This window comes from Gopherus evgoodei, chromosome 10 (genome assembly GCF_007399415.2).
Source record: "Gopherus evgoodei ecotype Sinaloan lineage chromosome 10, rGopEvg1_v1.p, whole genome shotgun sequence".
NCBI lineage: Eukaryota > Metazoa > Chordata > Testudines > Testudinidae > Gopherus > Gopherus evgoodei.
This window is the reverse complement of record NC_044331.1, coordinates 39,945,753-39,967,453: the sequence shown is the minus strand read 5'-3', so window position 1 is coordinate 39,967,453 and position 21,701 is coordinate 39,945,753. Positions and strand designations below refer to the sequence as shown.

The 21,701-nt window shown below is 43.0% G+C and overlaps 1 protein-coding gene across 2 annotated transcripts in view; it reads left to right on the top strand.

The window, feature by feature from the left end:
- The first annotated feature begins 5 nt into the window (after positions 1 to 5).
- Positions 6 to 21,701, top strand: part of ARID3B (AT-rich interaction domain 3B) — a 46,913-nt gene continuing 25,217 nt past the window's right edge. For both annotated transcript variants that reach the window (XR_004002462.1, XM_030579015.1), the window contains exons 1-4: positions 6 to 133; positions 3,285 to 3,919; positions 15,321 to 15,392; positions 16,871 to 16,943. Coding sequence is in view for 1 of the 2 variants with exons in the window: in XM_030579015.1 (XP_030434875.1) it covers positions 3,365 to 3,919; positions 15,321 to 15,392; positions 16,871 to 16,943 (700 nt within the window). In the remaining variant the exon portion in view is untranslated. The remainder of the gene's footprint in view (positions 134 to 3,284; positions 3,920 to 15,320; positions 15,393 to 16,870; positions 16,944 to 21,701) is intronic.

Genomic DNA, 21,701 nt, shown 5'->3' with positions numbered 1-21,701 from the left:
ACTTCCGCTATGCGCCCCGCCCCCTCCCAGCCCCGTTTCCGGTCTTGCTAAGGGGGGCGGGGGAGGGGTGACGGTCAGAGTCGAATGGCTGCGCTCGGGCCTGCAGCGATCCGGTCCCCTCGCTCTTGAGGAGGTAATGGCCCCTCTGCTCCCGCTGGGGGCAGGGCTGGGTGTGAGGCAGAGGTGGGGGCAGGGCTGGGTGTGAAGACAGGCTGTGGGGGTGTTGTTGAAGGGTTAGTTATGAAGGTTTTGGAGAAGCTGGTTTGGAGGAGAAAGGGGTCTGTTGTGGGGGCTGGTTAGAGGTGGTTTGAAAGGCTGGGAGGGAAAGGGGTGGTTATGGGGGGCTAATTGTCAGAGTTGGTTTTGTGGGGCAGGATATGTGACTGGTTATAGGGAGGCTGGGGGAACTAGTAGGGGGGCTCTGTGAGGAAGGGGTTATGAGTGTTGAGGAGGAGTGGGTTGGTACGGGCAGGTTGTGGGGTTGGTTGGAATGACTGGCTCCGGGTTAGTGGGATTTGTGTGGAGTTGCTTACTGGGGAGCAGGATTTGGTTTGGTTGAGGGACAGACTATGGGATTGATTGGCGTGACCATGGTGGGAGGAGTTGGTTGGGTGACAGGTTATGGGTGAAAGTGGTTAGTTAGGGGGCTGGTTTAGGCAAGTAAGTTACAGTGATCTGGTGTGAGAACTAGATATAGAGGGGATAATAAAAACTTGGGGGAGCAGGAACATTCTATAGTGAAGCCGGCCTGAAAATACAGGGAGCATTCACAGTTTTGTTTACTACTTTCTAAAGCCTCTCATTTCTTTTCAGAGGAGCTTGAATTGTATACTTTTAAGCGTTTTTTCTGTTTCAAAATGTCCTTTTTATAGCCCCACCCAAAGCTGCTGGAAGCACACAGTGTGGTTTAATTGCAATAATTAGGTTTGAGTAAAACAAAGAAGGAAGGTTTAAAAATTCAGATAGGAAGGCTTTTTCTTTAATTGCTTTTCCAGGATGGAAATCCACATGAGGTTGGGTTACTGCACGAGAACACGAAAGTTAAACTGAGTAATTTCACTGACCAGAGTTGGTTGTAAATCAAAAAGTTAAGCAAATACTAATACTGAAAGAAAATCAGAAGTTAAAACTCTTTTAAATTATCTAACATAGTAATAGCAATCCAGATGGAGAGTTTTTTAAAAAATTGTATCCTGATCTTGTACTCTTTGTTGTAAGTATCTTTATTTACTTAAAATACTCAGAAATGTTGAATATCTTTTTACAATCAAATTGACACTTAATCAGGGTGTGGTTACTATATCTTTGGCTCTGGAATCCTAGAAGAAGAAGGGTTGGAAGAGACCTCAGGAGGTCATCTAATCCAACTCCCGTGGAGCCCTTGGCTTTCGCATTCATGTCTAATCCAGTAGAAATGTATAAATCTTGGTATAACCTTTCATGCATTATTGTATCAGAGCTGTGTGAGACACATTGGAACCACATACCAGGGCTGTGTTTCTGCATCTGAGGTGTGTTTTCCTGAAGTTAATCACATACTAGTCACTTCTTATTGTGTTGCACATGAGGCATGTATTAACTGCACACCCTGTTGTGTATTGCTACATCTGAGATATGATAGTTGACATCCTAACATGCCTCAGGTGCAGCGCCACACAATAAGGTGTGTTATGGGAGTTTTATACACATGCCTTAGGCACAGTAATAAACAATATGGTTTGTGCTTAATGTTGGAATCCACATTCCAGTTCATTATTATTGTACAAGGGAGATGTGTATGTATTATAACACCAATGCCAGGCTGTGTATTGTGCCTGAGGAGTGTCTGATGCCCTAATCGCATGCCAGATGATGTATGATTGTTAGTGACATTCGAACAGTGTGTTGCTTCACTTTTAAGCTAAAGGATATATTGAAGTATGATAGTTAAGAATGCTGGTAGACCTGTCATTGGAATGATTTTATTTATGACAATAGTTGCTTAATACAGGAAATGATTTGCTGAGAAAAATGTCTCTGGTATTGTAACTTGCACAATTTAAAATCAATTGTATTATGTTTTTGGAAGATATTGTTGACTCTCTTTAAGGAGAATCTAAGAACATTTGAGATCTTTTCTCTTATTTTGGAACTGTGTGGAAATTGTGTCAGTTAGTGTATTTGACTTATCTACAGAAATGTGTTTTCTTGCATTTAACTGTAGAGCATTAGCAAACTGTCTTCCTTTATAAGGACCTGGTTTTGGTTAGACTGCATACCACAGTGCTGGTTATGTGGGTGGAAGGAGGATTTCCTTAGTTTGTTTGCTGGCTGCCTTTCCTTTGTTTCTCGTACTTTATTGACTGTGTTCTGATTTACTGGTAAGTCTTGGAGGGCAGCTACTTAGCAGTTAGATCTACTTACATTTCTGATTTCTGTCATAATGCCTGGAAACGCACATTCTCCTTTAGCCTTTGAAAAGTAGGAGCACAATTGTCCTCCCAGGATTTGCCTAGAATGTCTCAACTGTATACCTGGTTTTAGTCAGGTCTGCTAGTCTCTGTTCAAGAGGTGCCTAATACTGGTAGCTCAAAATGGAGTGCTAACAAAGCCCTGTGCATCCTCTAATTAGAATAAGAGTGTCCCAGCTTGGGATGTTAGGTGCATTGGCAGAGTTGTGTGTGGATAAGGTTGGCTAAAGGTTTCCCAGTGACTAGCTATTTGGGGGTAGGATGATCTTTACTTTCTTGACATCCAGATTACTCACAAGAGTAACAACTGCTAAAAGAGCCCTGTTTTTACTAAGATCTCAGGGAGCATGTGGAACTTCTTTAAAATCATGAGGGCATGAAATAACCTGCAAAGACAATAGTATTTGATACAGGATTATAAATACATTTACTTAAAGAGCATGCACTTTTGCAATTATTATGATGTGCAATTCCTTCAGATAGTATATGGAGTAAGATTGAAATCTAAATTTAAAATCAAACGCTTTAAAGATAATTAGTAAAACTTGCGGGAGGGGGTCAGTGAAGAATATGCTCTTAGGGCAGGGGACAAACACTTTTCAGGTAAGCAGTTTGTAAAACTGAAATTATGTTGTAGTGTGTTCAGTTTGAAAATACAATTAAACACACTGAAAATCAAGTGCAAGTTTGAGGCCTGAGGCTGTGAAACTCTAGGTTTACTATTTCATGGTCTCCTGGACTGGAAAGAGGACTGGCTTTGCAGCCTGCTTATCCTGTGACAGGGAAGAAGATGAAAGTGTGTTATATTCATACAAATATTTATCTATCTTTTAGGTTCTATTGATCTCTGAAGGTCGGGGCTTGAGCCCTGCTGGATAGAAAAGCTGTCTTTTCACAGCCATGCTAACTGCGGGATGAAGCTAGAGGCTGTTGTTGAGCAGCTGCAGAAGCAGCAACAGCAGCAAGGTCCTCTGCAGATGGATTCCAGAGAGAGACAGCAGAAGCAAATGAGAGAAGCCCAGCTGCTTTATACTCAGCAGCTGGCAGCACAGCAGGCTGTTCTAGCAGCCACATCTGGCAGGGCTTCGGGCAGCCAAGCACTTGGTCCTTTGGCCAAAGTTCCACCTGTAATTGGGGCCACCCGAGCTTTTGATCAGAGCAGTGTGACCTCAGAACCGGAAGAGGATGAAGAAGAGGATGAAGAGGAAGAGGGTTTGGAAGATGGAGATCTTGAGGAGGACACTGAAATGACTGGGAAAGATGTCTGTTCTACTTTGAAGTATTTTCATTCTCAAAAAGTTGCCCATCACAGCCAAAGAGTGGCTTCTACTTCGAATCCGCTTCCAGCCCCAGGACTTCAGCGGGGACAGCAGGAAAAGGAGGAGCAGGGTAAAGACACTACTAAACAATCGTATTCTGGTTCCCCATCTGGGCGGCAGACCTGGAGAATGGATGAGCAGCTCAAACAGGTCAGTTCTGACATCTCTTCTCTCTGAACAAAGGCTCTTTCTTTCAAAAGTGAATTTAGTACTTGTAAAAGGGGCTATATTTGACAGCTCTGGGGGTGCAGCTCTCTAACTGTACATAGAAGAGGTAAATTAAGGCCTCTTATCTACATGTGTCAACTCTGATCAACAAGGGTCACTGCTAGAGGTGAAAAAGGAGTTTGGTCTTTTTGGCTCGTTCATTCTGTCTCCTTTCTGCTGAGACTGTCAGCATGGGGCTAGTTAGTACCAGTTGTTATGATTAATTTTGATATAGGCACCTGTCTGCTAGTAACTGACTTATTTTATTTCACATTGACCATCTATGAGCCCTCAGGTAGTAAAGACTTCCAGTAGCTATGAAGTTGGCCAGAATTTGAACCTATGTCCTTATGGGGAGAAAGTTCATATCCCATTCCTAATCATCTGAGAAGCACAGCCATTTTGTATTTCATGAGTGGATGGAAAGTGATTGACTTGCTTATTGAATAGTTACAGCAGGATGTTAATATTGGGTTTGAATCAATAATTACCAGTGCTTGAAGCTATATGCCAGTACAGCTAAGGGCTCTTCACTTTACTGTGTGCTTCATCATAAATGGGCATTTCTTTAGTGTAGTGCTAGGGTGCTTTATAGAGTTAAGATTAGCTCTGTTAGGTTACGAACAGCCCATCGGTGGGTTGAGATTGGTTCTAAGGTTTAGGTGTGGGGGTTGGATTAGCTGCTGTTTGACCCACGCTCACCCACACTATAGCTTGTAGAAGGTTTCCATTAGGTGCCGTTAAGATGGGTTGAATTAACTCTGCTGTGGAAGTCTCTTTCTCTATAGACATAGAGTTTCTCCCTTAGAAATCCTGTGAATAAGTGGGAAGATTGGCGCTCCTTAGTGATGGCCTATGATGAATCATAGACTTCTAAATGTTTGCTATGAGCGCTGACAGTTCAAAGCCTGTCCCCTAGATACTGTGGGTCAGAGACCAGAGGGCTTTGCTTTACACCATCATAGGTTTTTTTTCAGTGGGGAAAGATTCTTATTTGACCGGCATAACATGACACAGCTCATGGAATATCACCCAGTAATTCCTGCATCAAGCTCACGTCCTGATTCGCTAGCTTCCATGTTGATGCACTTGGCAGGGTTCCGTGAAAGTTGCCAGGTCAGTGGTAAATGGGATTCTGGACTCCATGCTGGTGAGCACACTAACTAAACAACTGTAGGATTTGGCAACCTGCCAGCTGTTGCTCCAAAGTGCTTGTTGCTCAAGAGTGGCTAATTTGAGTGAGGAGTTATTCAGACTGGTCTCAGGAAACTAGGTGGGTATGTCATTCAGGTGACGAGGTCTTTGGAGAAATTGCTTCAGAACTTGCTGGGCTGTCTAAACTGGAGTATAGTGGTTGAAGGGAAGACTAGTTCCCTTTTTCCAGTCTCTTGATATGACATAGCAGTCAGGGAGCTGAAAGCACATCAAGGCTCCTTGGTGGCGCATTGTAGCGGCCTTAAAACATGGAAACCTGGAATTGTAGGCTCCTTTGTAGTAGCTGCTGATCCTGTTGAGGTATAGGCTTGTATTTCCATGTTGACTCAGAAGACTGTTTTGGCTTCTGACTTCCTTTGTGCTTCAGTATAATACTTTCGTATCTTGCAAGAAGTTATGGAGCTTTATAAGTTAATAGGCTTGATTCGCAGCCCCTTTATGCCACTCTGACAAACCATAAGGCCTACCAACTTGTCGGCTCTGGTGCTCAGGTAATACCTCTGGCATAAGATTCCCCAAGTTGCATAGTGATATTGTTACAGCTCCACCCTGGCTTACACTTTTAAAAGCTCTCATTGCTGTTGTACTTCAGCTGTCCTCAGCTGCCATGTGACCCTTTAGGGTCTTTTGCAACCTCCTGTAGTTTTGGACCTGCCAAGTTTGTTTTAGAATCCAGGAAGTGTAAAAGGGGGTTTACAACTAACTTTACTCCCCACCTCTTTGACCTTGCTGACTGTAGTGTTGCATGGATCTCTGCTGCATGCATGAATGTGGCCTAGTGTTTGTAAAGCACTTTGATATGCACAGATGAAAATAACTGTGGTTGTGTAAAATACTGCTGGTGAATCATGCTCGCTTTGGGTAGGGTAGGTATCAAAGGTTGATTGTTTGTGCCCTCAGTTGGAGTCTCCATGTAGGAGAGTGACAATTTAACTGCAAGATGATAGGTTCTGTCTCATGCTAGTCACACTTAAGGTACTGGTAGTTTTACCACTGGCTTCAAATGAGATGGGATCAAGCTTGTGTGGTGGTTTCTGAATGCAAGAAAGAGCAGGCAGACATTTTTCTTCTGCTATTTAAATGATTTTTTTGGTTTCCTGATGAGGTAAAGTACCTTAAAAACATATGTATCTGTCTTTAACTAATATGTAGCTTTTAAAGTGATTTGTGCTGCCCTTTTTAGAAGCTTCAGAATATTAAATACATCATCATTTCATCCTCTACCATTTACAAATGTCTTTTTCCACATCCTATTTTTGAAGATGTAAGTTCAAGCTCAGATTTGTTTTGCTTGCTTGTTTATGCACCAGTGTCATTAGTGATATTGGCACAGCATTGGGAAGAGGAGCTGATTAAATGATGCTGTGGCTGCAGCAAGCAGGGATAACATTTTTTTAGATTGTAGAGCCCAAATGTTTTTAAAATATGTACAAATTTTAGCGGTGGTATTTTTAACTGAACAACGAAGTAGTAGATAATGGGTACAATTTTCGGAAGTGCCTAACTCACATTCTGTCAATGGTACTTAGGCACAAAAGTCACTTATGTGCATTTTGAAAATATTATCTTCTGTTTTAATCCTGTACAGATGTTGAGCCTGGAGGGATATTCACCAGCAGGATATGACCATTTTAGGATAGATCAGATTTTGGGGGTAAACTTTATGACAATCTCATGATATTTGTAGGTTATATTTAGCTAGTTTTTGCCATTAATTATAGAGTGGAAAGTCATCTGTATTTCTTCTTTTGATAGTTATTTTCTTTTTAAAATGGGGTCTTCTGAAATTTTTTTGACTTCATAGCATAAGACTGAGATCTTCTGGAAGGGACCTAATACTAGGGCAGTAGAAAGATGAATACCAGCATAGATGTCTGGCTACTTTTAGAGACTTACTCAGCTTTGGACAGCCAAGTAAATAATTGTAGAACAAGCCAGCAGACAAAAGAGCTGGCTCAGCTTCTGACACGGGCAGTGGGAATCCTGTCAGCACAAAACAAGGAGGGAGTGTTAGCTGCTTGTCAAGGGGTTGCAGTTCCGAAAGAAGGGCGGAGGGATGAAGTAGGCTCAGTCTCTTCTAGCACTACTCAAATCCTGTGTAAAGCCATCAGCTCTCCGGCAGCCGAGGTTTCCCACGGCTCCTGTAGAAAGGGAGATGTGGGCTGCCTGTCTTCATCTGAAGAGAAATGAGATTTTAATTCTGTGGGTGAAAATGTTGCTTTTAGCAGACGGTTGGGTGAGAGTTCGTCTAATTTTAAGCATAGCTTGGCAGTTTCTTTGGTTACTGGAAAGAGCCTCACTGCTGAGCAGATTACAGCCAGTTCAGTTCTGCTGCTGCCTTTCCAGTTCAGGTCCCAGAGAATCCTCTTCGAACTCAGGCTGGTATGCTCAGCAGCATGCTATACCACTGCTGTGCCACTTTGATTGTAGATATCAAAGTGTGTACATTAGTACTTGTATCCCTTCATGGGCTATAAATAATAAGGCCAGGATTTTCAAGTGCCTACTTTAAAAGGGCCTGATTTTCAGAGGGTTGGTGCTCAGTACTTCTAAAAAATCAGGCGTCTCAGGTTGTGTACCCAAAACCACTAGTAACTTTTCAAAATCTTGACCTAAACTTTTAGAAAGATATTATGTGTTTGAAAGAGAAGCCCACTTAGAGTGATCACTATAAGCCGGCTCTGGGAAAGGGTGGCAGAAGTTCCATGGGTGCTGTGTTGCTTTAAATATAATTGATGCTGGGGTACTATTCAGAGGGGATACCTGGTAATCCAAAGGGATCGGAAATCGTGGGAACAAATGAATTGTTTTACGTGCTAAATGCCCTGCAGCTTATTTGGAGCACTCAGTGCACACTTCTTAGTATGGATTTCTAATTCCACTTGTGGGTCACCTTTAAAAAGCTGTCATGTAATGGAAAACAATTTTCTCTACTAGCAACTGTGTGTATCACATGTTCATTTAGTTCCTCTTTATTGAAAGAACTCTTGCATGAAAACGAATTATTTGATTCTTAAGAATTTACCTGCTTTTCCTTCTTTGAATTCATTTATTCCCCATCTGAATTCCTTATCCTCACTTAGCTGTGCAGATGACTGATGTTGCACCACAGCTGAGGTCACCATTGAAGTTGTAACTTAAAATGGGAAATAAGTAGCCAGAGCAGATAAACGTCTCGGAAACAAAGATGCTATTTTTGTTAAATGTCCCAAATTATATGGTAGAGAGAGACAGAAAAATAATTGAAATTTACTCTGTGGCCAGGTTTTCAAGATTGGGTGTGTACAATTGCATGCACATATTTGATGTTCATGCACAAAATAAGGTATTTGTGCATGTCGTGGCCTGTTAGATAACAAAATGATATACCCAATATACAAGCATAATTGCATGCATAAATTAATTTGTGTACAGTTGTGCTCACCTGATCTTGAATTTCTGGCTCCAGACATTCTTTTAAAATTATCTAGGAGAAGTCAGTGTGTCTTGGTCTTCATGGTTCTATTGGCCCTGTTATTTTTGAGCTGTAAGGCAAAAGGATTTAATTTTTTAATTGGAATGCTTTGATCCAATTTCCAGGGAGCAGATTTAGTGCTGGTTTACATCCCATGCAACTCCATCTGCATGGGATTATAAATTCCAAATTTGGCTCAAGTGTTTGCCTTTAACAGTGCCTGTAGCTTGTTGTTCCAGTGCTGCTTTACAGGTGTACTAGTTAGACTAGTTACACTACAGCTGGGATCGATGCTTTGAGATTGATCCACCAGCAGTCAATTTGGCATGTCTAGTGAAGACTCACCAAATCAAAAGCAGATAACTCTCCTGTCGACCCCTGTACTCTACCCCCGATGAGACAAGTCAGGTAAGTTAACGGGAGTTTCTTCCATTGACCTCCCCCCGCCCCCACCCTACCCCCGCAGTAACTCGACCTAAGGTACATTAACTCCAGCTATGTGAATAATGTAGCTAGAGTTGCGTAGTGCAGGTCGACTTACCGTGGTAGTATAGACATAGCCTAGGTCAATGTTTCCCAAACGTGGGACGCCGCTTGTGTAGGGAAAGCCCCTGGCGGGTCGGGCCGGTTTGTTTACCTGCCCTGTCTGCAGGTGCGGCCGATCGTGGCTTCCACTGACCGGTTCACTGCTCCAGGCCAATGGGAGCTGCTGGAAGCGGCGGACAGTACGTCACTTGGCCTGCGCTTCTTCGAGCAGCTCCCATTGGCCTGGAGCAGCGAACCGGCCAGTAGAAGTCGCAATCAGCTGGACCTGTGGACGGGGCAGGTAAACAAACTGGCCCTGCCCGCCAGGGGCTTTCCCTACACAAGCGGCATCCCAAATTTGGGAAACCCTGGCCTAGGTGATCATGACTGGGAAAGGCTTGTGTACCTTCAAGATGAACATGGGGAAATGTCTTTGCTGTGCCAGTGCAAATCTCTTCTCCCCAGCCACATAACAAAGCACAGATTGCTTTGAAAATTAAATACAATCAGCATTGTGAAATTGCATCGCCCAGTCTTCGGTTTGCTTTTTTTCAAGGGCCCAATTCAGCAGTACCCCAATACTATGGAGTTCTTGTCTTCCATTGGTTTCCTGTGCCACTGGGAATCAGGCAATTACAGCAGCTGCACAGCTGGGAGAGAGTTGTAAAGGAATCTTTATTAAAAGGTGTAACTGTCTAATTTCGAATTCATGCATTTCAGTCCTTTATTTCCTCCACTTAATCTTGAGATCACTAGAATAAGAAGCACCTTCAAAACCATAGATGTTGGATTGTGCTGTCTTGCTAGTAAGAGTGGACAGGATTTTTCAGCTCCTACAAAGTTTTACCAGACAACGGAAGGTGTGTGTGTGATAATTATAACTTGGTTCTTACAGTGCCTGAGAGTTTGCAGCTCAGGGCAGTAATCCTGATCTTATCTGTGTTTTGTAGTACAACAGTTTTCTTTATACTGGCATCTGTTTCACTTCCTAGGGCTCAGCCCAACCCACAAAAGGAATTTCTGTTGATTCTCTGATAATCCTGAAATCACCCCTTTGTACATTTCCCATTAACTCAGTGTTTGCTGTTAACCTAGTGGCATAGGGTAGAAAAGGGTTTTTCACAGTAACGTTTAGCTTAGTGTCTAGATAGATATTTGTCACTGGGAAACCACCATAATGTTTGAAGTCTGTCTAGAAATACTAGGACTGAAATAGTAGTGATGGAGGAAGCAGATCAAGTTTGAGGTACATTGGCAGGTGAGGCTCCAAGCCAATGTGCTAATGCCTCCTTACTTTTTGTGAATACTGAACTTCAACTTTAATACACAATGGGATTTAAGTCTGACATCATAGTCTCAAACCTTAGCTGAGTCTCGTTAAAATATTTAAATAACAAAGGTATATTAAAACTTGGAGAGTTTTTCCATGAGGCAAGTCTCATGCCTGAGATGCAGATGTTTTGACTTTTAGTGGTGAACCTTTAGGTCCTGGACCCTTTGAGTTGGACACGGGATTTTGGTTCTTGGGGAAATTAAGACTCTGGCCACTGTCCAGAGGGTTGGAATATTAGTACTCCTGAGTTCCAAACAGCTCAATCATGGGAGTTTTTAGGTGAATAATTTGGAGGTTTGGGGCTTGAAGAGGCTGGAATGAAAAATAAGTTGTTTGTAATTGTCAGTGACCTATTCCAGTAACTTATTTTTGAGGAAAGAGTTAACTCTGGCTTTTGTGGGTGGTAACTGAAACTGCTTTTGACATCTGAGCTCTGCTTTAATAAGATATTCCAGGTGGTTAGGAAGTAATCCTAAAATAGCCTATGCTCTAATTGCTTCTAAAGTCAGACCTATCCTCTCTGGGGAGGAGCACAACATTTTGATAGCTGATGAGCTTCAGAAGTGTGTTTGGGGATGGGGGCAAGGGGAATGGGGCAGGCAGCTTCTAGGGACAGCCTGCAGGCTGAAAGTTTTTTCTCAGGGCAGGAACTATTTACAGAATTCTCTGCCTTTTTTCTACTGATACATAGTCAGAGAGCTGAGCCAAGCTGTAGGGGGGTTCTTAGTTTTTTTTTCAGATGTCAGAAATGTCAGGTGAATTCTTGTTTGTGATTTCCCACTCGGTAACTATGGAAATGATTGTTTTTCAAACATCAAGTAAATTCTCTTGCTACAAAATGAGGGAGAAGACAGTAGCATATTCCTTGATATTAATTTTAAGTAGTACTGGAAGGAAGCCAAAAGCATCAACTCCTGATCTATAAAACCCCCTTTTGATGCCTGGTGGAAGGAATATTGATTTCTCAAGCTCCTGCTGTTAATGGAGAGAAGGGTCTCCCAGCATAGAGTAATTATGTTTTCCGAGAAGGAGTGAAAGTTCGAGATACTGAAGCTTATGCAGATACTGAAGCTTATATCCTCCATGCAAGATACCTTTATGTAATATGTAGGATCATTTATTTATGTCAATAATTGTGCAGCATTCTCATCTATAATTGGATAGCTATTTGTTTTCTTCCTTTTGAGCTCAAGTCACTAGCAGTGGAATGCTGTGAAATTCTGGTGGCTGTTGGTGGCTTATGTGAAATCAGTTGATGGATCATGGTCTGTTTCCTAGTGAACTGGTTTCTGACAAAACTGCGTCACAAAACTGGCATTGCAATTGTCGCTGCTTTGTATTGTTGTTGATAGTCTTGGCAGAGAGGCCACAAAATGGTTGGTCATGAAGGTAGTCCCTTCAGATCGCAGTCAAGGTATATGGGCAGGAGAAAGTTTGTCTTGTTGCCCATGGTGTAGACCTGTTCTATGGATAAATAGACTTTATTCTCCAGTATTGTCAATCTGGTACTCTCTACTAGCCTGAAATTCACTAAGTCCAGTCTCCTTGTCCCTTATCTTTGCACTGGATTATACTCTGTTGCTACCAGAAGCAGCCCTGATTGCATGGAAGGGAAAGTTATAAGAATTTGGCCTAGCTCATCATAAAAGAAGCATACCTTATGCCCTAAGTCCCATGTACTGTTATTCCCCCAGGTCTCATTATCTGGGAGCTTCAGTACCTTAGTCTCTCTGCTGCTTGCTATGCCAAATGATGCCCATCTCATCCAGCCACTCAGGGCTTGTCTACATCAGAAAGTTGCAGCGCTGGTGAGGGAGTTGCAGCGCTGCAACTTTGAAGGTGTACACATCTGCAGGGCATCACCAGCGCTGCAACTCCCTGTTTGCAGCGCTGGCCGTACTCCCGTTTTGTCTCGGGTGTAGAGGATCCAGCGCTGGTGATCCAGCGCTGGTGATCCAATGTAGACACTTACCAGCGCTTTTCTTGACCTCCGTGGAAGGAGGAAGCCACTGGTAATCAAGCTGGTCTCCTTTCCCGGTTTGCTCTCTCGTTCCCCGAACCCCCGAGCAAGCAGGTCTCCTTCCCTGCGGTTTGCTGGGTGGCTCCGGGAACGCGAGAGCAAACTGCGGCGAAGCTGGTCTCCTTTCCCGGTTTGCTCTCTCGTTCCCGGAACCCCGAGCAAGCAGGTCTCCTTCCCTGCGGTTTGCTGGGTGGCTCCGGGAACGCGAGAGCAAACCGCGGCGAAGCTGGTCTCCTTTCCCGGTTTGCTCTCACGTTCCCGGAACCCCCCTTGAAGCCGCCCAACAGCGCTGCAGTGTGGCCACATCTAACACCACTTGCAGCGCTGGTTGCTGTAAGTGTGGCCACTCTGCAGCGCTGGCCCTATACAGCTGTACTAATACAGCTGTAACAACCAGCGCTGCAAAATTTTAGATGTAGACATGGCCTCAGTTAAGCATTGCAATGACAGAGTTCAGCTGGCCTTTATCTCCTTTTCACTAAAAAACATGGAAGTAGTGATGCTTTCTCACCTTTGAAGTGCTTTGAGATCTAATGATTAAGGGGCACATAAATACTACTACTTTGTGTTTTTTATATCCTTGATGATGTCTCTGATAGAATTTAAACTTCAAAATTCTAAAACTAATGAGAAGTAGATTCTTCTTTAAAATAAAGAGTGTTTTTAATGCTTCAGGCAGTTTTCCCACAGTAGTTCTACCTCTCCCTCCTCAGTTGTAAACTGTTGTCAGTGGAGAATTGTTGGCTAATGTGTGCCACATATAAAATATATTTGTGGTTTAATTTGCTTTTTGCACTTCCTCTCTGCCTGGGGAAATGTATACATGTTCTTGTGCCCTCTCCCCTCCTGGATTTAAAAAACAAAAATTAGTATAGCATGTATGGCCAAGTATTTTAAATGTTCCTATAGTGAGTTTGGGTGCTTTGACTCTTATATACCCAACTTTAAATGGGGGTCTGCTTTCAGAAGGTGGATGCTTAACACTGTCTGAAAAACAGAGTCCCTTAAGTTATGTTAGCTTGGGCACTCAAAATCACTAGTCACTTTTGATGATCTTGGCATGTGGGTTGTTTTATTCACTGTTCATCTAGGTTTTTAGTTGCTCTTAGTTTTCTGGCTTCTCATCAGCAGGATGTTAGGAGCAGCTGGATGTTACCATAATTAGCAAAAATATGTTTTTAATCTCTGTTAGCCAAGGACACCCAGATGAATCCTCCTGTGAACAAAACCTGTCTTCAGAACTCTTCCTAGAGAGGGATGGGAATTGACCTGCTGGAATAAACAGCTGACATAACAGAAGTGGCAATAATCCCCAATTAAATATCTTTCAGCTGATGGGGCTCACTGGATAATTGACTTTCCAGCAGGAATTACTGGCTCAAACTAAATCAGCGGGCATTAGAGCAGCCCACTGCTGTTTTTAAAGGGAAAATGTAGCTTTGCCTGTCTTTGACAAGTGCTATTCATCTTTGTAATTCAATGTATATGTCACTACCAGATGACTCCAAGATTTCAGATGTTAAAATAACTCTAATTAAAATGTATTTTTGTTCTGAAATCTCTTCACATATTCCGTGTCTTTTTATCTGATAAGGTACAGTGCATTTGTAACCAGAATGGCAGGTGCCACTTATAATTTACGAGAGCACTTGATTGAGTGGCTGGCTGTGCCAGCGGCGGCTACTATTCTATAGCGTTTGTGGTTTAAAGATGGCTACACAATATGCTGTATCACCCTTCTGTTACCACAACTGTGAAATAGCCAGATGCTGCCTTTGCTATTTTCCAGTTCTGCTAACTATTTCTCTGTAGCGATTTGCCAAGCAAGTGGTGTTCCTATAATGCCTAATGAGAAGTGCAGCCTTAATCCAACAGAGTTGAGCTTTCTGTCTCCATGCAGGAGATCTGCGTACAACAGTTCCCTAGGCTTATGCATACCATGATTGGTACAGAGGGTCCCAACCTTATTATACACTATTTCCCATCCCCTTGACCTATTCTTAGACCTGCTTATGTTGGAACATCGGAGCAAGCCAGGCTGCATGTTTTCCCAGCCTGAAGTAAGGTAGTGCTGGTCAGAAGGCTAACAGAAAGGATGAGGCTCAGCATGATCAGGTTGACAAGAATGGGTGCTTGGCACCTGCTGCTTTCAATATGGGCTCTATAGACCATAAGTAAAATGCACCTGTGTAAGGATAGTTATACTGTAAGAAGCTTCATTCTTGAACTTGCTCCATGTTTGGCTTTGAACAATGAAGTGAACCTGGCTACAGTGAATGAAGAGATCCCCCACTTCAAATGTTAGATCACTGATGTTTAACAGGTGGAATAATGTGCCATTAGAGTTGGTCAGGAATTTTCCAGCAGCTGAGCTAGAGGGGACTAGCTTCTGGCATGCAGTCAGAAAGTAAAATTGACAAGTCTTCCAGGCAGATAGCTGGCAAACTGAAAAATTCTGCCTTGAGGCTCCCAACATGGGATTTCTTTGGAAGCTCCTTCCTGCAAAAAATTTTTCATTTTTGACTTTTCGTACAGATAAGCATAAATTTTATTTTTAAAAATATGAACATTTTTGTGGGAAGGGATTTCTATTTTCCAGCCAGCTTTTGTGACCACATTTGCTTGGAAGCTTAATTAAAATACGACACAATTCTCTGCTTAAATACTTCTCTCCATTTCTGTGCTCCCTACACCAGAAGTGCCCTCATCCGTACGTGTACTCTCCATTTGAAATTGCCACCCATAGCAAGGGCCCTCTCCCCATAGTCCACTCATCCTCTCCTTTCTGTTCCCTTAGAATGGAAGTCTGACTTGGAATGAAGAAGCTGATGGAGGCCGAGGAAGAGAAATCTCTCGAGATTTTGCCAAAGTAAGTCTGTCTGACCATTGGAATTCACTGTGTGTGGAGCTGGGGTTGAGGGAGATAACTTTCAGCATGTTCCTCCCCTCTGTTTTGTTGAGGGATTGCTAATCCCAGACTGTTCTGCTGCAGCTTGTGAAGGAGGTACTGTGTACACTGAAATTCACTTAGCAACGTCTGTGTCTGGGGGCCAGTAGGGTTAGGCCATATTATTGCCTTTGATGGCTGAAAGGCAGCTTTCAATAAAAGCTCCTAGCTATCAGTTATGATATTTAACGCTTTTGATCAGCAACCTTCTTCGGCTGGTAGTACAGGATTCAGCTTCTCGAAACTGATTAGCAATTTTGAACTGTGGCAGCAGTGTATGTCCTGTCAGACAAATAAACAGTGTGTTTAATTTAAACTAGCCCTTTTTGAAGGAGTGTACCTAATTGCTGTGCAAATCCAGTGATGCGTTTCCTTCCCAATAGCTTAGTGTGTGAGAAGAGGTAGGCAATAGAGGAAACAACCCAATAAACCCATTTTCTTTTAGAATAGACAGACTTTGAGTAGCTAACTCCATGTCTTGAGAGAGAGACAGACAGACACATGTTTACCCATTGGGGCTTTGCTTTTCCTTGATATCCTTCTGTAACAGAGCAGCTATGGCCAGCAGAAGAAATGATTTCCACAACTACATGGACTTCATTTCTCCTCCACATGCAGGAGTTTTTGTTACTTAGGACTTTTTCTGCTAGCAGTACTGGCAGTGTATGTCTTTCAACTAGTCATGGTATATCCCCCCCAGTGTCTGCCATAGGTGAAAATTGGATTTGCTGTGGAACAGTTGCATGATTCTCCTGCCTTCACCTTTTCTGAAATATCAGAGGGTGATGCTACGTAGAATTTGTTTTCTGAATATACCTTATATGAAACTTTTTGAGAAATATTTAATCAGAAACACTGGATCTTGAGGACATTTTGCCAAAATGTATCTTCAGAACATTGATTCTAGGCTGATTGCCGAGGTGAGTGAGAGTACTTATTTCAGGGAGCATCTCCCACCAGGCATTACTTGTTAGCACGATTTGAAAATTTGATATCTTTTCTTTCACCTCTCTCTTCAAGGCATTTCAGGCATTGTCACATAAGTGGAAAACTCAGAGGAGGGAATAACAGGGTCAGAAGTTGCATCTCTGTGGTGCCTTTAAGGTGTGAATTGGAGGAGCTAGTGTGCTCTGAGGGCAGAGTAGCAAGCTAGTGTGCTCTGAGGGCTCTGTAGCAAGCTGAGCTGAACCTCTATAGTCTACACTATAGAGGTTCAGCTCAGCTTGCTACACTTCAGCCTGGTCAGTGGAGGAAGCCAGAACTCTAACACTGATTTGCCTCTACCTCTGTGGCAGCATGTTGTCCCACCATCATGTGAGGCCCAGTACAATATATGGTGGTCTTACCCTCTCTATCTGGCCTAGCATTGGTTATACCAAAATTTTTCTTGATTTCCCCAGCTGTACGAACTGGATAGTGACCCTGAACGGAAGGCGTTCCTGGATGACCTCTTTGTCTTTATGCAAAAGAGAGGTGAGTGAGCCATTTGCTTTATTTGGATAATATAAAATGGGACAGTGCCCTAGGAGCTGGCTCAAAAGAATGAAGCTGCCACTTGAGCTTGCTGATCAGGTGGGAGAACAGTAGTATGACCTGAGATACTTGTTTTGAGAGTAAAGGGACTGTGTAAAGAACTGTCCTGTCCTTGAATCCTGGATTATAAGGACATGACCAGTTTCCCTACCCTCACTTGCACTTGCCTAAAAAAAGCAGACTCTAGGATCCATTTTGGAACAATTGATTTCTGCTTCTTATCCTGCAACAAACCACTTTTTGAAACTTTCACACAAATCTACACCCTGTCTCAGAATAAGCTGCTGTGTTGACACTGATCACCCACAAGAAGCCCCTGGTGTCTTATTTTCATGCTATACATCATGGAAGATGTGTGTGAACACCCACTCTGTTAGACAGGATCTGCATATAAAGTAGGTGCTCATGCTAATACCTAGAATCTGCAATATGGGGGCTTGGAAAAGAGATACAAAGCACTCTTTTTTTTTTTCTTGTTACCACACTGCATGCCTTAGACCTGGATTTCTATTTCATATCATTCTGTTCAGCTGAGCCCAGAAACACAGTTTAGAGGAAATTGTCGTGCTCTTTTTGCTGTCAACCACTTTATCTTGCGGTTTTTCTCATGACAGAAGTCGGGGGGTAGAGTTGCTCAGCTAGAATGTTTTGTAGGTATCTTTCTAAGTATATTCTACCAGTTGAAGAAGAGTGATTAATAAATGCCTACAGATACAAGAACATAAGAATGGCCATCCTGGGTCAGACATTGGGTCCATCTATCCCAGTATCCTGTCTTCAGATAGTGGCTGGTGCCAGATGCTTCAGTGGAAATTACAGAACATGGCACTACTGAGTGATCTATCCTCTGTCATGAAGTCTCAGCTTCTGCAGGTCAGAGATTTAGAGACACCCAGAGCATGGGGTTGTGACCCTGACCATCTTGGCTAATAGCCTTTGATGGACCTATCTTCCATAAACTTACCAAATTATTTTTTGAAACCAGTTATGCTTTTGGTCTCCACAACATCCTCTGGCAATGAATTTCACAGGTTAACTCCTGTGCTGTGTGAAGAAATGCTTCCTTCTGTTTGTCTTAAACCTGCTGCCCGTCAACTTAACACACAAACCAGGGGTCACAGTGATGTGAAGTGGTAAATAACAGTTCCCTATTCAACTCTCCACCATTTTTGATTTTTTAGACCTCTATCATATCTCCCCTTAGTAGTCTCTTCAAGCAGAACAGTCTGTCTTTTTAATCTCTCTTCATATGGAAGCTCTTCCATACCCCTAATCATTTCAGTTGCCCTTCTTTGTACCTTTTTACAATTCAAATATCTTTTTTGAGATGGGGCAACCAGAATTGCACATGGTATTCAAGGTCTGGTGTACCATAGTTTTATATAGAGGCATTATAATAGTTTCTCTTTATCACTTCCTAGTAGTTCTTAACATTCTGTTTCACTTTTTGAATGCTGCTGCACATTGAGCAGATGTTTTCAGAGAATTATCCATGATGACTCCAAGTTTCTTTTTCAGTGGTAACAGCTAATTTAGACCCAATTATTTTGTATGTATACTTGGGATTATGTTTCCTAATGTGCATTTTTTTGCACTTCTCAACATTGAATTTCATCTGCTATTTTGTTGTCCAGTCATATGTGGCAAGCCATCATCTGAGATTGAAATGAATTTTCCTTTCAAATGCTTTTTTTCCCCCCAGGGGTTGGTAAAAAATTGGCAGTCTGACCCTCTTTTAATATCTCTTTTGCAGCACAAAGAAAGTTGAAGTAACATTCCTTTGCTAGAGAACTGTAATGTGCCATACTTGGTCAATTTGTCTGTTATGTTTTAGGCAGATCTGTCATTGGAACAGGAAGATAATGGCCTCTTTTAGACATGCCAAAAGAACTGTGGGCTGGCAGTGAAGAAGTTCTGTAAATGAAAAGTGCTACGCCACATTCTGGTCCTTTCATTGTCTCAATCTGCTGGGTTCTAGGAACTGGCATAGTGAGCATTTAACATGTAAGAGGGAAATACCTTGCCCTCCGCTTACTCCTGTCGTAGTTTAATGTTCTGTAACTGACAGAGCAGTAGAACCAGGAAACCATCTCACTTACCTTAGGGCTCTTACAGCAATGGTCACTACCCAGGTTATTTCTCAGGAAATCTGGTAAAGAATTGTGGGAAACATCTGTCTTCTGAAGCTGAAGAGCAGCCAGTTGCCCTTTAACTGCCTTGCACTGGAGTTTGGGCCTCACCTCCACTTGGTTTGACATTTCACCATGGTATTTCTGGGACACGTTCCTTTCTTGAAATTCTCAAAGGCTTGCAGAAACATGAGGAGGATGGGGGAAAGGGTGGCCCCCATTGCAATCACATTTCTGGCTAATTGCGGGCATATCTGCTGCACGGTTTGTACCTCATCTGTCTTCCACAGCTTGGTTGTAACATGCCACACCCTTTCTGATGTTGCTAGCGCTTCCACATCCAACAGTGTGGGAATTTACTCTTGTGGCATTTTAAAAGCTTGAGCCCTGTTTCACTGATTCTGGGTCCTCCGTGGGCAAAGGTTTAAGAAGTCCTAATTAGTTTGTATTTACGACTGTTATCTGCATGTTTCAGTCTAAATGAAGAAACGAGAATATAGTCCTAGAAGAGTGTGATTGGCAGCAATGAAAACCTCTTGTTACCTTGAGAGAAATCTGCTCACTACCTCAATGCCTTCTTCCATTACCTTCATTATTAACTAGCACATGCTCCCATTGCAGAGGCTGAGCCGGTCACCAGCTGGCTGTTGTAGGAGTATAGCTTTGAATCAGCTGTACATTGCCAGTGTTTTGTTTTCTTGCAGCTCTTGTTTTCCAGAAGGATAGTTAAGAGGACATGTTAAGAGCACTGCCCATAGTGGGAGTTTAAATTCTAGAGTGCTGTTTCCAATCTTTCTGATAACTCCTACGACTGACATCCATTTACTGCTGCTACGCAGAACAAGCTAGATTGCAAGTCATATGGCTGGACTGGTATTTGCCTGGGAGCCATTACTCCTGTGGCAACCCCCTAAAAAGTTAGTCAAGAGACTCTGTGGAGTTCAGTTTCTGAGATCGGTGTACTGCTCAGTGAGTTTTCACCCTAGTATTTTCCTGTGATGCCTTCAGTACTGCTAGCAGCAGCAGGAGCAGCATATCAGGCAAACATGCACATATTTGTACACACACTGATGGACTCTGGCATGCTCCCAACATTTAGTCACTCTCACAGCAGAGTGGACACACAGATTATTGTGAATACTTGTCTCTTTCCCCTCTGCACTCCCACCTAACACACATCAGTCTTCTTTCTCATTAAATATAAACACCTTGTTCAGAAAGAGCCCACCGGAAAGAAACTGATAAACTGAGGCGTTAATACATCTGGGAGCTGAGAATAAAGTGCTGTGTTTCTGTGTCCGTCCGTGTGTGTGTGTCCCCGTCCATCTGTGTCCAGTTAATTTATACCTCGAATCTAAGTGGGAGTGAATGCAGCTCTTTTTGTCAGTATAATTGGTATAATGATGGGGATTTTCCTGCCCTGTTACAGAGACACTGGATGGTGCTGGCCCTTGTTCGGGGTGTGTGTGGGGGTGGGGATGACAGCAGACTGCTAACACTTTGATGCTGGAGGCCTGACGTGAAAAACAAATAGCAGATTTCACAGGAGCTACTGAAGAGCTCTGAGCATGAAAAGACTTGGCCCTTGGTGCCGCGGCTTGGAATGTACCTAGAATGTGAAGCCATGAAATGGGTTTAATGCAGATCAAATGTGCAGGTCTCATCAGCCTCAGAGCACAGCAGGTTGTCACAGAATGCTCCAGCTGCAAGTGATAAAATGGCCCTTCAGTGGCAGTAATGATGGAAGAGGGAAATGGAGGGAAGGCTATAACTCTTCCTTTGTTGGGAGATTTTTTTGGTATGTATTTAGGTGAATTGTAGTCTCCATAGCTGTGACGAGGCGGGGCTGGGGCTGGGGAAGGGGTTCAGACCATCAGGGTGACTGTTGTGCAGAACAAACTCTGAACTAGCTCAACAACGTGACCAGTCTACTGACTTCAGGCTTGCCCGCATGAGATATTAGTGCATGGCAAGCCTGGGTATAAATCTACAATGCACTAGTTTACTGCACAGTAACATCCTTTATGGACACTGCTACAACACACTAAAAGTTCCATAGTGCTCTTTGATACATTTGTGTTTCAAAGTGTCTGTGTGGGACATTACTGTGCAGCAAGTGGGCCTTCTAAAGTCAAACACTGACCTTCCATGCACAAACCTCCCGTGCAGACAAGCCCTTATCTTTACCTTGCTTTAGGTTGCTGCACTGCTCTCGCACTCTCCCCTTCTAGACTGTGTCTTCCACCTCCCTTCACTGTGGGAGGGAGAAAGGTTGGGAAGGGCATGACTTGCAGCTCTGCTGCAAAAGGAGAGAATTTTAGGGATATGAATGTTCACATACAACTAGGCATGGCACTGACAGGCACTGAGCAAGGCTCCTCACGTAGTTTTGCTAGTGCGTCTCAGTCCTGACCTATCTCAGTCCTTAGCAGAGAATGATAATCCTAGCAACCTGTGTAGCAGTATTGTGGCATGGATAAACATCCACAAAGCAGTAGGTTTTAGACCTAACCCCTCTGAAACACACTTGCAACTTAAAATGAATCGGAAAAACAGTTCTCCAGAGAAC